Here is a 14,534-nt window from a genome sequence, read left to right as displayed (position 1 = left end):
GGCTTGTGGGATCTTAGTTCCCCAACGGCCGTGAAAGTGCAGAGTTCTAACCACTAGACCGCCAGGGAATTCCCAAATTGTAAATTTTAAATATGTGCAGTTGTTGTATGTCAGTTATACCTCGATAAAGCTGTTAAATTTTCCAATTTCTTAAAAATGTAAACGGTAATACAAAAATAAAAGATAAAAAGTCACATAACTTAAGAACTAAAAAGTACAGAAAGGTTTACAATGAAAAATTCCTAGTTGCCCAGTTTCCACCACCCACTACAGGTAACAAAATCTTTTGCATTACTATCAACTTTACGTAAGTGAATGTTTACCTTTACTGACAATAGTCAATAGTAAGTAGCAATTCAAACAAAGATTTATCTACCCTTAGAGAGTCAGGTAATCCCTAGGAGAGCCTGCTGGTCAATGCCCAGTACTGTATTGAAAGAATACACTGTAATCCTTTTTGCCTATTTCTAAATTTCAGGTAACTTTTCTGAGAATTCCCTGGTGGTCCAGTGGTTAGGACTCTGAGCAGTCACTGCCGAGGGCGCGGGTTCAATCCCTGGCCAGGGAACTAAGATCCCACAAGCTGCACAGTATGGCCAAAAAAAATTAAAATTAAAAAATAAATTTCAGGTAACTTTTCTTATGTTATCTATGTGTTCATTTCCTTTGTCCATTTTCCTTTTGTATTGTTGATCTTTTTCTTCTTGATTTCTGAGAGCTTTTTACATATCAGAGAGGTTAGCTCTTTGTCTATGATGTGAGTTGCAAATATTTTTTCCAGTTTATAGTTTTTCTCTTTTTTTTTTTTTTATAGTTTTTCTCTTGATTGAACTTTTTTTGGGGGTGGGGGGGCAAAGCAGAACATTTATTCATGGAGTATACTTTATCAGTCTTTCATATTATGACTTCTGGATTTTAAGTCATAGTTAAACCAGCCTTTGCTCAAGATCATGAGGAATTCTTCTGTGTTTTCTTCTAGAACTTTTCTGTTTCATTTGTACCTTCAGATGGTTGAATCTGGAATTTATTCTGGTGCACAGTGTAAGTTGTGGGATATAATTTTTCCACTTTTCTTTTGAAACATTCACACATTTTTGAAATAAAGCTTTATTTTCTCCTGGTGTTCTAAAAGTACTAGCATTGTGGATGAAACAATGACTAATTTTTAGAAGTTTACTTTGGAACTTAGGGCCATGCAGTGGGACATTTATCAGTATGGCTTGAATGTCACTTTGAGAAGCAAAAGTTGCTTACTCTACAGTTTGTAAAAGTTACCTTTGAAACCAACATTTATTTTATTACTCAGGGCGTTTCCTTTTTTTTCCTGCCAAATCAAAATTTGGTAGCTGGTGGGGGTAATTTCCAGTAGGTTGCCAAAGGAGATAGTTTACAGTGGGGAATGGAAAATACAAAACAACAAAAGTAAAAAAAACACAATAGAGGGCTTCCCTGGTGGTGCAGTGGTTGAGAGTCCACCTGCCGATGCAGGGGACACGGGTCCGGGAAGATCCCACATGCCGCGGAGCGGCTCGGCCCGTGAGCCATGGCCGCTGAGCCTGCGCGTCCGGAGCCTGTGCTCTGCAATGGGAGAGGCCACAACGGTGAGAGGCCCGCGTACCGCAAAAAAAAAAAAAAAAAAACACAATAGAAAAAAATTCCTTTATGCATGCATTGCTCTCTAACAGCTCTTATCAAAACTTCCACTGAACTGTAGATCACAGAGAGGTATTGTTCTCTAGCTGGAAGCCACCACTTCTAGGTACTTGCCCTGAGGCAGAGAAGTCTTTGGTTTCTCTGGTCCCCGTTCAAATCTGACTTAGCTTTACCATGTGATGGTATTCAAGGGTAGCATTTCAGAAAGCAGCACCGTGACCCCAAGGCAATGATCATCTAATTCAGACAATACAGTTAACTTGTCCTCTTTCAGTCAGTCATCCATTTTGCTAATGTTTTTGGTCATCTACTAGGTACCAGGCACTGTCCCGCCGTCATGGAGCCAGCAGTCCACTTGGGGGAGGAGCAGCTATTATGGCACACGGTAGAAAGTGTCCGACAAAGGAAGACTAGGGAGGTGAGGGGGCCCAGAGGAAGGGCAGCTCAGTGTGGGGAAGACAGGGGACGATGCTAGAGGATTGATGCCTAAACTGAGTTATGATGAATGGGTAGGAATTCGCCAGAAAAGGAGAGGGGAAAGGGTACTCCAGACAGGGGAAGAGCATTGGCAAAGTCACAGACATGTGATGTGTTCTGGGAACTATAAATTCTAGCAACCAGAATGTAGGGGCAAGGAAGGAAGAGGTGAGAGACCAGGCTGGAGAGGTAAGTAAGGGCTGGATCGTGCAGGATTGGAAACTGACTTTCTCTGCAGGGCAATGGGGGGAGCCATTACAGGGTCTCCCTGACAAACCTGCAATTTTCTGAAAAAGTCAGCCCTCTCCATGCCTTTGTCAGGAAAGGCAGGAGGTCCAGGTTTAGGCTGTATGGAAAGAGCCCCCTTGGAGGGGCCAGAGGAAAAACAGAGATTTGCTGAGGCCAGGGAGAGAAGCCCTTTGCGGGGAGGTCAGAGAGAGGGAGGAACCCTCTCTCTGGCTGCCATGAGAAGGGGCCCCCAAATCCAGGCCAGACGCAAGGAGGGTCAGGAACGCTGAGGCAAATGTCACTTGTGGCTTTTTTTCCCTCTAAACAAACTAAACAAAGCAGCTGCGCCCGGTGGCCCCTCAGGAAGGCCAGTCATTTCCTGAGGAGATATGAGGCCGCCCAAGCATTGTTCCCGGTTTCCAGCATGGCCGCCATTACCTGACCAGCGCCACGGCCGGTCTGTCCGCGGTGCCTGGAGAAGCTCCCACATGGGTCTCTGCTTTTCACGGGGCAGGTTTCTCACCTCCGTCGCGTGGGAAGTGGCTTCTGCCTCCGGAGCATGGCGCAAAAGCAGAACTAACTGCCCGAAACCTTCGCTCACTCTCAGGATGCAGCTGGGGTGGACCCAGGGGGGCACGATGTGGCTCCGCGTCCTGCTGACACTTCTGCTCTGTGAGTTTTCCCTCTCTTCCCACATCACTTAAACTTCACGAGAACTGAAGCTCGTGAAGTCAACATATTTCTCCTGTCTTTTCCAGGTTCAAGCCTTGAGGGTCAAGAAAACTGTAAGTTGTAAAATTCCTACCTGTGGCTCTTAAAACTCATGTCAGATTGCTCGGGTTTAATGTTTGTAACAATTCAGAAACAGATTCAAATTGTCGGCTAAAGTTGATTCTGCATTTAAAGAAGGTTTTGGAACAAAACGCTTATTCTAAGCCAAGTTTTAATCAGCATGTTCTAGATGTAGCATACATTTCTAGATCCTGGTGAACTGCTGTTTGTTAGGATTGGGGGGGGGGGTGATAAGAAAGTGATTCCATAATTTGTTTTTTGTTGTTCTACCATAAATTTCTTTTTTTCATATCCTACCCTACCCCTGATTGTTTATTCACAAACGAGATATAATCAGTTTGTTAAATCCATGAAGTCAGAACATAGTTTATTTAGTTATTTTTTTAAAATATTTGATTCATTTATTTTTGGCTGCGTTGGGTCTTAGTTGCGGCATGCAGGATCTTTCCTTGCGGTGCTGGGGCTTCTTTCTAGTTGTGGCGTGCGGGCTTAGTTGAGGATCTTAGTTCCCCAACCAGGGATCAAACCCGTGTCCCTTGCACTGGAAGGCGGATTCTTAACCATTGGACCACCAGGGAAGTCCCGAAGTCAGAACATAGTTTAAATTGTTGTTGTGACTTTTTTTTCTCCTAAATGATCTAAAGCAGATTAGATATCATTTCCCATCTACCCATGAGGCTACGATGGTATCTGCAATATTTTGTGCTTGGGCATGGGAAGTGGGGCTTCTGCCTGTCTTTGAAATCTGGTCTGTCATCCACTTTAGAGCTAATTTTGAATCATTAAGATGAGCAGGTTTGGAGACTTCCCTGGTGGTCCAGTGGTTAGGACTCCATGCTTCCACTGTAGCGGGCACAGGTTCGATCCCTGGTCGGGGAACTAAGATCCCACGTGCTGCACGGCAGTGCAACACACACACAGAAACACATGCCCACACACACAAATAGATAAGCAGGTTTTGTTTTGCTTCATCTGGACCGTGTGAAGGAGGGGACTGGGCTGGGTCTGGGGGCTGAATAGAGGGAGAGCCCACAGAACAGGATCCCCTTGTCAGAGGTCACTTCATTCCACGCAGAGTCGGGGTGACTGGGTTGCAGACAGTTGTACAGCTATTTGGAGATGAGGTGTGTGGGTGACACTGGTTTATTGAGCCAAGGCTTGGAACGGTAGCTCTGCGCAGAGAGGGCTCGTGCTGGCTACTTAGCAAAGCCGGTCTGGTGGGTCTCCTGTGCGTGTGTCCATGTGCTTCGATGGGTGTTTGATTCCCATGGCAACCCATGGAGGCAGGATGTCCATTATCTTCATAATCAACCTAATTGACTGATGATATCTCTGCACCTCAGAGAAACAACCGACTTGTCCAAAAAGAGCCGGATAGCAGGACATCAGCACCAGAACCTCCCCTTCCCAAAACCTGATTGTCTGGAGCCTGGAGCCATAGGCCTGACTCAAATCTTTAAAGCCACTGTTACTCTGTCTCTCTGAGCCTTTTTCCCAATCTGTAAAATGAGGGTGATGCATCAGTATGAGATGAGATTAGATAAAAAGAGGTGACGTGCCAGCCCAGCGTGCGGTGATTAGTAAATAATGGTTTCCTATGGTCCTAGCTCACCCACCATCATGGCTCCTGCACCTCCCTCGCTCTGTCCACTCCAGCCCTTGTGCCCTTGCTCTAGCCCAGACCACACCCTGCCAACACGTGTGCCTCTGGGCTTCTGCTTCTCTTGCTCCAATCTCTCTCCCATCTTTGTCCTCACCTCAGGGGGAAGTAAATCGCTCCCTGCCCAGGTTTCCTAGAGAAAGGTCTTCGTACCTTCGGGGGAGATCTCAGAGCCGCAGGACCCAGAGCCGGGAGGCTCTCCTACTCCCTCCTCAGGCTTCTGCCCTGTTTTATACAAGGTGCCTGTGCAAGGTCACCACTGGGTGCTGGCAGAGTTGGGGCTGGGACCCAGGTCTCACATTCCTCAGGCCACCCGGGACCACGTTGCACGTGCACGACCTGCCAGCCTGCTCCATGTGGCCTACTCCATGGTTGAGGTGCATGGTCCGCCCTGGCCCTTCCTCTCCTTTTACTTCGGGCCCCCGCCCAGCCCCAGCTGGCCAGTCTCAGGAGATGACCTCAGCTCCCTCTTCACCTAGAACACAGTGCTGTCTGGAGGGAACTCCCTCCACTTCCCGCCCTGCCCCGGCTTCAGGCTTATCTTCCTCCCCACCCGTCCTCCTGACTTCCCTCCTGGCTTCAGAAGCTGTGTCTATCCCGTGGTGGGGCAGGGCCTGCCTGTCCACCTGGGCTCCGAGCCCATCCCTGGCATCACCCTCCTCCCCCAGGCTCTCACGCTGTCTTTATTCAGCCTCCACCCCACTTTTAGTATCTATTCTTTCCTTTCAGTCTACAAACATGATTGGTAGCTCTTGGTTTTTTAGGAAAACGAAAAATCACAAACAATCCCCCCGCCCCCCCAGACACCCTCCGTTTATCTTGTGCCCCACTATCTATCCACTCCCTTCCTCAGTCAAACTTCTCCAACGCCTGGTTTCTAATCACCGTCTCTGCTTCCTCACCTCTCAGGCGCCCCTACCTAGCAGGTCTGGCCTTGGCCCCCACGCCTCCCTGCCACTAGAACCCTCTCATAGATGCCATTATCATGTCCAGCCCTTAGCCTTTGGGACCCCGGTGTTAGCACAGAGCCTCTTTCTTTGGCCTCGTAGACCTTCTTCCCTGGTGTTCTCCCACCTTTCTGACAAACCCTTCTTTTTTCCCCCAGGAGACTTGGACTTTCCCAGGGTCTCATCCTCTCTGAAGCTCAACCCCCCAACTCTGTACACCTCCACATGCCCACCCTCTAGTCCACTCCAGCTCTGGCCACTCCCCCCACCATCAAGCTTCCCACGGGGCCAGTGGTTGACATCTCCTCCTAGTGGTCCCCCGGGCCCCTCAAACCAGCTGCGCCACCGAGACTTTGGCTCCGCCCTTACCTTTCTCTGGCTTTGTCTCCGTCAGCCCACGGCACCCATATCCCCCTGGGTACCTAATCCAGGAACCTTATCTCCCCCTCTTTGCCTCAACCCCCATAGCCAATCAAACAAGTAAAACACATATTACAAATGTTATTATTAATGACATTTAGTACGTTCATCATGTTGTGCAAACATCACCTCTGTCTAGTTCCAGAACATTTTCTTCGTCCCAAAAAACAAGTCCGTTTGCACACGCTAAACATGTCTCAAGCCCACCCCTGCCCCTCAGCACCACTGCATCTGCCTGAGCAGAGGCTCCACCAGCTTTCACCTGAACCATCGTCCAGGTTGGTACAGGCCTCCAGTCTCTCCTCCAGCCCACAGTGATCTTTCTAAAGCTCCAGTGTCATCCTGTTACCGCCTCCCCAGCAAAACCCTCAGGACAGGGCACAGCTTGTCAGCATAGTGGGCAAGGCTCTCTGTTCTGCCCCCTCCTACCTGGCCCCCTGGACCCTCCAGCCTCACACTCTGTCTCCTGTAACCACCAGTGCCCAGAATGCATTGATTTCTCATGCCTCTGTGCCCTGGTACATGCTGTTCTGCCCCGAGCACCCCACCACCCTTTCCTGTCCTGGTCCAAGGCTCAGTTCAGGGGTCACTTCCTTCAGGCTTCCCTTGGCCTCTCCTGGGCAACCCTTCCTCCTGGTGCTTACATGATTGTACTCCAGCTATCTGGGTCCCCACCAGCCTGCACAGTCTAGGACAGCGGGGATGCTTTCTTATTCACCTTGTAATCCCAGCACCTGACACAGGTGCTCAAGAAATGTCTCACTGAAAGGGACTCGAACTGAACTTGGAGGTGCTTGAGATTCAGATGAGCTGGGTCAGCACACTCCATCCTGAGCACCGCAGTTCATCAGAGCCTCCATGCCTCATGGCTCCCTGGATTTTCCTGGCAATGATGGGGAGCCCCTTCTTCTCCACCCACTGCCCCCTTTCTTTCTGAGTCATTTCCAGGTTGAGGGCTGAGTGGCTGGCTGAGTCATGATGCCTCATCTTCCCTGGAGCATCAGCATCTGCTGACCCACAGCCTGAGGTAGAGGGAAGCAGGTCCCTTTGTTTTAGGATCTGGGGACTTGGCGCTGTGGTGCCTTATCTGTGCTGTGGTGACTTTGTTACTTGGATCGTCTCCATCAGCCCCTCGTCTCTCCAGGTTGAAAAGATCTGGCCTTTTCAGGCTATTCTACAACCCCGTCCTTCCATTACAGTTCTGAACGTTTTGCGTCCTGTCTCCAAAGAAACGCATCAGAGGTGGTTCATGGGCCCCCGACACCCATCTGTGAACCTGCGGGAGGCCCGGGTTGTAGCAATCACTCTATCGTGTAAATAATGAGACCTACACACAGGTCTCATTACTGGCTGTTCCTGGAAAGTTTATTCACAAAGAGGATAATATCTTCCATATTATCTTAATAATCAGGTAGAGATTTTTTTTTGAATTTTTGAATATTTTATTTATTTTTTTATACAGCAGGTTCTTATTAGTTATCCATTTTATACATATTAGTGTATACGTGTCAATCCCAATCTCCCAGTTTATCACACCACCACCAGCCCCCCGCCATTTTCCCCCCCTGGTGTTCATACGTTTGTTCTCTACATCAGTCAGGTAGAGATATTTGAAGGTTGGGTGGTGTGTTTGTTATCTATTGCTCCTTAACAAATTATCCCCAAACTTAGTGGCTTAAGATAACAGTTTATTATCTCACAGTTTCTGAGGGTCAGGAATCTGGGAATGGCTTGGTTGGGTGGTTCTGACTCAGGGTTTGTCAGGAGATTGCAGATAAAATGTTGGTCAGGGTTACAGTTATCTGAGGGCTTGTCTGACGCTGGGGAATCTGCTTTTAAGCCCACTCACGAGGCCGTTCCTCACCTTGTGGGCCTCTCCATAGGGGCGCTCATGACACGGCAGCTGGCTTTGCCCAGAGTGAATGATCCCAGAAAAGGAAAGAGTGACCAAGATGAAAGTTGCAATGTTTTTTATAAACTAATCTCAAAAGTCACCTACTAGCACTTCTGCTGTATTGTCGGTCATAAGACCAACCCTGGTCTGATGTGGGAAGGGACCATATGTGGGTGTGATAACCAAAGGCAAGGCTCACAGGGGCCCGTCTTGAAGGCTTGATACCAGAAGGGTGGTGGTCGTGGTGATAAAATCTAGGCTGCTGTTCTGTTGCATCAAGTCAATGAGCTGGGATCCGTATCTTTTTTTTTTTTTAATATTTATTTATTTTTGGCTGTGTTGGGTCTTCGTTTCTGTGCGAGGGTTTTCCTCTAGTTGCGGCAAGCGGGGGCCACTCTTTATCGCGGTGCGCAGGCCTCTCACTATCGCAGCCTCTCTTGTTACGGAGCACAGGCTCCAGACGCGCGTAGGCTCAGTAGTTGTGGCTCACGGGCCTAGTTGCTCCGCAGCATGTGGGATCTTCCCAGACCAGGGCTCAAACCTGTGTCCCCTGCATCGGCAGGCAGATTCTCAACCACTGGGCCACCAGGGAAGCCCTGGGATCCGTATCTTGGATAATTTTTTTAATATAAATTTATTTAGTTTTGGCTACATTGGGTCTTCGTTGCTGCGTGCGGGCTTTCTCTAGTTTCGGCGAGCAGGGGCTACTCTTCATTGCGGTGCCCTCGGGCTTCTCACTGCGGTGGCTTCTCTTGGTGTGGAGCACGGGCTCTAGGTGCATGAGCTTCAATAGTTGTGGCACATGGGCTCAGTAGTTGTGGCTCACGGGCTCTAGAGCACAGGCTCAGTAGTTGTGGCGCGTGGGCTTAGTTGCTCCACTGCACGTGGGATCTTCCCGGACCAGGGCTTGAACCCACATCCCCTGCATTGGCAGGGGGATCCTTAAGCACTGCACCACCAAGGAAGCCCTGTGTCTTGAATAATTTTAAAAAATGCTTTTCCTTCTCCTGTCCTGCCTTCTTTTTTTTTTTTTTTTTTTTTTATAATTCTTTTGGCCGCACCGCACAGCATGTGGGATCTTAGTTCCCCGACCAGGGATCGAACCCGTACCCCCTGCAGTGGGAGTGCGGAGTCCTAACCACTGGACCGTCAGGGAAATCCCATGTCCTGCCTTCCTTTCTTCTTCCTTGTTTGCTCCCGCTGGCCATGGAAGTGTGTGGTTCCTACCAGTGAATCAGCTGCGTTAATTTATTAAGCACATGTATATTAGATTTGCTTAGAAAAGCAAGGTAGGCAGAAGCATCTTGTGTTAGTGCACATCATCCTCTCTAAAAAACTGCTACCCGATGCTTTAGCCAAGTTTGCTTTAAAATTGTTAAACGGTGGTAGAGCTCCCTAGGGATGGTCGGTAGGAGACCCAGGCAGGGCTGGCGCTGAGGCTGGAAGGCCTGGAATAGGGAAGAACTGTGAAATGCAGACTGTGAGCTCTAGGTGGGCAGAAACTGTGACAATCTTACCCTTCTCTGAACCCCCAGTACTGGGTGCAGTGCCTGGCACAGAGACGCCCCCTTCAATGTCTGCTGAATGAATGGTACTGAGGAAGCAGGAAGGAGGTGTCAATCAGGGGCCAGGTATCGGGCAATACAAACCTGCCCCTTCAGTGCTCTCAGCCACCTTGGTTCCGTCATTGTTCAAGATTAAAATACAGGGAAGGCAAGTATTAGTGTTCCTACTTTATAGGAGGAGAGGTGGTAGTCTGGAGAGGTTAAGTACCTCCCAATGACGCCCAGCTAATGACTGTGGGATCAGGGGTTTGGACCGGGTGTGCCTGACTTGCTTTCTTCCTGTACCCAGTTCTGTGTTCCAGTCTGGGGTGTACCAGCCATGGGTATGCATTTCATTCAGGATGATGACACTAAAGTAGCCCAACACAGTGGGATGACTAACACCGGGAGTCTGGAGAAGTTGCTGCAATTCACCTGGGAAATGAAAAAATTGTTGGGTTTTTATTTTTTTTCTGAAAAAATTGTCTAGAAATATGATTTCAAGAAAGACCTTTAGAGACCTCAAGACTCAAGAGTTGGTATTATATCTGTGACTGACAGAATCTAGCTAACATTTTGCAAGCAATTCATCTGTGCCAGGAACTGTGCTCCAAGAACTTAAACTAAGGTTCTCATTTACACTTACTGTTATTATGTCCATTCTATGGATAAACAAACTGAGGCTCAGAGAAGCTCAGTAACTTACTAAAAGCCACACAGTTTGTGAGCAGAGATGGGATTTGGCCCAGGAAGTCTGACTCTGCACTCATCTTCTGCTCTTTACCATCTCCTGATAGAATCACTGTACTAAACAGCATGGCTTAAAATGAAGAAGGAGGTACTGAAGGAGTAGGGAGACTTGCCTGTCCCTACCTGGGAAGGGAACGTTTTAATCTATGGGAAACTAAACATGGTTCAAAGAAACTTCTGTTCCGAGAGCTCACCCAGCAAGCTCCTCAGACCAGGAGCTAATAAGGAACACAGAAAGACAGAAAAGGGAATTCTAAAGATTACTGCTGTAAGAAATAAAGTTAAAAAATCATCTTGTTTCATCTCATGACTAATCAGATGCCATTTTTTGTTAAATTAATTGCTCAGAAAAAAAGGCACAAGAATGGACTGTTGTATTCAGTTTAAAACCTGAGACATATTATAGACAAGTTAAATTCTAAGGTGTTCAAAAACAGTTTGACGTTATTAAAAGAGAGAGAGAAAGACGATTTTTTGCCAGTATCTCTGGCCAGCTACCTTGCTATACCTTTTTTTGTTTGTAAAATTATTTGGGAACACTTATAAAAAATATGTATTATTGTTCAATAGGATAAAATAAATAAGGACATCAGAATGAGAGGAAAATATGGCAGGCAAATAAAACTGTGACTCTTTTAGCACAGAAAAATGCATCCCAAACGTTGCTAGAGGTAAAATTTGGGGCGTATACTATTTAGCAGCCAAAGCAAAAACAGGAAGCAAGATGCATGAGAAAAAGTGGTTTCAAGTTCTCACCCATCTGGTGAGGCTTCTGACTTCATCAGCTAGAAAACACCAGTTGAGACTGTGCTAATTTGTTCAGGCGGGGGTGGGTGGGTGGAGTGGGGCTGGGGGAGCGGTTCCTGGACGTGAGCATGTGATTTCGGAGTGGTGGTAGCCATCATTTATCAAGCAATTACCGTGTACCAGGCACTGGTACACCCAGGAGATCACTAGGTAATTTCCTGCCTGTCTTCTGTAAGTCTTACAACAACTTACTACGTAGGTATTATAACCCCATTTTATAGATGAGAAAGTTGAGCTCAGAGAGGTTAATCACCCAAGGTCACACAGTAAGTGATGAGCCAGGACTTGAACGTTTGTCTGCTTGAATCCTATGCTCTCTCCAGGGACCACCATGTGGCAGCTCACAGGCTGCATACATCTTATGGACATGTTTTATTTGTCACACTCCGAAGACTGCCACCTTGTCATGGTGGGAATATGAGCAGCTTAGTATCAGCTGCCTCGTGCTTGACCCGCCACACACAGTCACTACTCACCTGGGACCCCTGGACACTATACTGCATGGATGTGATGATACCAATCTGATGTGGTGACGTTGTTTCTGAGATAACAGGTGTGTCTGCTCTCCTCCCCTTGGCCTTTAGCTTTCACCATCAACAGCATCCACATGCAGATCCTGCCGAAGCAGGAGGTGCAAAACGGGGAGAACCTGACCCTGCAGTGCGTCGTGGATGTCAGCACCACCTCGAGTGTCAAGCCTCGGCACCAGGTGCTGTTCTACAAGGATGACGTGCTGTTTCACAACATCTCCTCCATGGAGAACACAGAGAGTTATTTTATTCCCCAAGCCCGGGTCTATGACGCGGGGACATATAAATGCACTGTGATCCTGAACAACAAGGAGAAAACGACTGAGGAGTACCCGGTGTTGGTGAGAGGTGAGTCTCTGGAATGGAACACAGCTCAGGCAGGTGAAGCGTGAGCACATGCAGGAGCCAGCATGGTGATTGAACGAGCCGTAACACCGGACCTACGTGCCCGTCCGTCATCCTTCTCACTCATCTGCCCGACACTTTCCTAACCTGGAAATGCAGGCATTAGACACGCTCCCAGTACACCAGGCTTTTCCTCACCTCCATGCCTTTGCACATGCTATTTTCTCTCCCTGGAATACCCTCTTCATCTCGTCTCCTCGGGAACTATTTCTCCTTCAACACTCAACTCAGTGATCTCTTCTCTGACACTTTCCCAAACAAAACTGATCTCCCCCATGGTCCCAGTCCTTACAGCTCTTATGCTCTCTCTGCGATCAATGGTATTGGTATCAAGGTCATGCGGCTGAGTGTTGACTCTGGATTCTGCAGTCACTCTGCCTAGATTCCAATCTGGACAAGTCCCTTAACCTCCCTACACTTTAAAATTCTCATCAGTAAAATGGAGATAATAATACTGCCAAGCTCAGGAAGTTATTAAGAGGATTAAAAGATATCCTGTTAATAAAGAGCTTAGTGCAATTTCCAGCACATAATGAGTTTCCAATAAGCGGCAATTACTATTTGACTCGATATTGCAACTTTCTCACATATCTGTCTGCTCTTCTGGATTTTGAGATCCTGAGAGAAGAGATGGTGTTTGGTCTAATTTTGTATCTCAAACAAACAAACAAAAATCTGGCTCATAGTAGGCACTCAATAAATGACTGTGGAATAAATTAAACAGTTGAAAACAGCAAGTAGTAATAGAGATGGAAAAACAAGAGAAATATCATTGTGGGAAATTTGGGTCATAGAGTTCCATCCGTCCATTCATTCATTGATTTACTCCTTCAAGAAGCACGTCTCAAGGCTGCAAGTCAGGGAAAAAAAATAGGTGCTAGACATGAAAATGCATCAGACAGGTCCTAGCTCTGGACGCAGTTACAGTCCTGTGGGGAAGAGAGACATGTAAACACATCATTGCGGTCCAACAGTCATCTGCTCTGAGAGCCTTGGGAGCACAGCGGTGGGAGGAAACAATTCTGCCTAGTGAAGTTAGGGACGGCTTCCTGGAAGAAGGGACACTGGGTCCAGATATAGAAGATCGTGTGGGAATTTGCTTGATGGTGAAGTGGGGCAAAGGACAGAGAAAAGGGATGTAGCATAAAAGTGAAAGCGCAGAGCTGAGAAAGAGGTTGCCAACCCAGCAGAGTGCCTCTCGGTCAAATTCTCCACCTCCTGAAGACAGGTCTTCATGTCCTGTCTCTAAAATAGAGATCACTGGGAATCTGTGTGTACCCTTGAAGGTTGCTTTGTTTTTTTTGGTTTTTTCATAAATTTATTTATTTATTTTTGGCTGCATTGAGTCTTCGTTGCTGTGCATGGGCTTTCTCAAGTTGCGGTGGGCGGGGGGCTACTCTTCGTTGCTGTGCGGTGGCTTCTCTTGTTGCGGAGCATGGGCTCTAGGCGCATGGGCTTCAGTAGTTGTGGCTCATGGGCTCAGTAGTTGTGGCTTGCGGGCTCTAGGCGTGCAGGCTCAGTAGTTGTGGCGCACGGGCTTAGTTGCTCCACAGCATGTGGGATCTTCCGGGACCAGGGCTCGAACCCATGTCCCCTGCATTGGCAGGCGGATTCTTAACCACTGAGCCACCAGGGAAATCCCAGTTGTTTTGTTTTGAGGATTAAATGGGTAGCAGATGAAGCCTTCTTAGTGATGGAGTGTTGGATGAATGAATGGCCCGTCATGTGCGAGGTGCTTGCCCAGACCATCCTTAGATAGAAGTAACCCTTTCATCAAACAAGAAGCAGGAAGAACCAGTGGGCAAGTGTTTGGGGGCGTTTTCCTTTCAAAAGTATACAACCTCTGGCCACCTTCCCATCAGGCTCTGAGGCTCACAGGGGAGAACGTGACTACATCACCCCCCAGGCCAGTTCCTCCCTGGGTGTCCTCTGGTCTGTCGGGGCACGGCTGGCCAGATATTCCTTTGTGTCACCAGGGGCAACAGCCACAGGGATGCAGACCAGCCCTCCTCCATCTCCACTGCGGACAGGGGAGGAGCCAACAGGTCCAGGTATTCACGTTAGTGATGAGGAAAGATTGGCAGGCCAAGAGTTTGGGAAATGTACGTTGAAAAGAAATGCGCTGGCAAACTTGGATGATTTAATGGATACAATTTGTGAATTCAGCCCTGTGCCTCCTTGACAGCTGCTGGCATAACTGTCATTTCTGCACTTTTGAGCTCACTTCTGTGATCAGAATAGTCATTCATACTATTGTTACCTCCAGTAATAAGAAATACCACTTATCAGGCCCTCATGAGATAAACAATTCTAAGTGCTTTACACATGTTGCATTTTCCTCCTGCAGTTGCACTGGCAGATAAGCCTGGTCCCTCCCATGTACAGGTGTGGCTGCTGGCACTCGGAGAGGTTGGGTGGACGGGTCCC

The 14,534-nt window shown here is 47.8% G+C and overlaps 1 protein-coding gene across 14 annotated transcripts in view; it reads left to right on the top strand.

Annotated features, from left to right (window-relative positions):
• Nucleotides 1–2,191: 2,191 nt before the first annotated feature.
• Nucleotides 2,192–14,534, top strand: part of PECAM1 (platelet and endothelial cell adhesion molecule 1) — a 55,810-nt gene continuing 43,467 nt past the window's right edge. For 12 of the 14 annotated variants that reach the window (XR_012328536.1, XM_073797432.1, XM_073797433.1 and 9 more), the window contains exons 1-3: nt 2,873–3,030; nt 3,117–3,143; nt 11,757–12,050. Coding sequence is in view for 13 of the 14 variants with exons in the window: in XM_073797432.1 (XP_073653533.1) it covers nt 2,967–3,030; nt 3,117–3,143; nt 11,757–12,050 (385 nt within the window). In the remaining variant the exon portion in view is untranslated. Of the gene's footprint in view, nt 2,320–2,757; nt 3,031–3,116; nt 3,144–11,756; nt 12,051–14,534 lie in introns of those variants that run through there. The other 2 variants (XM_073797434.1, XM_073797426.1) reach the window with 2 other exon arrangements.

This window comes from Tursiops truncatus, chromosome 20, assembly GCF_011762595.2.
Source record: "Tursiops truncatus isolate mTurTru1 chromosome 20, mTurTru1.mat.Y, whole genome shotgun sequence".
Lineage (NCBI taxonomy): Eukaryota > Metazoa > Chordata > Mammalia > Artiodactyla > Delphinidae > Tursiops > Tursiops truncatus.
This window is presented reverse-complemented; position numbering and strand designations above follow the sequence as displayed.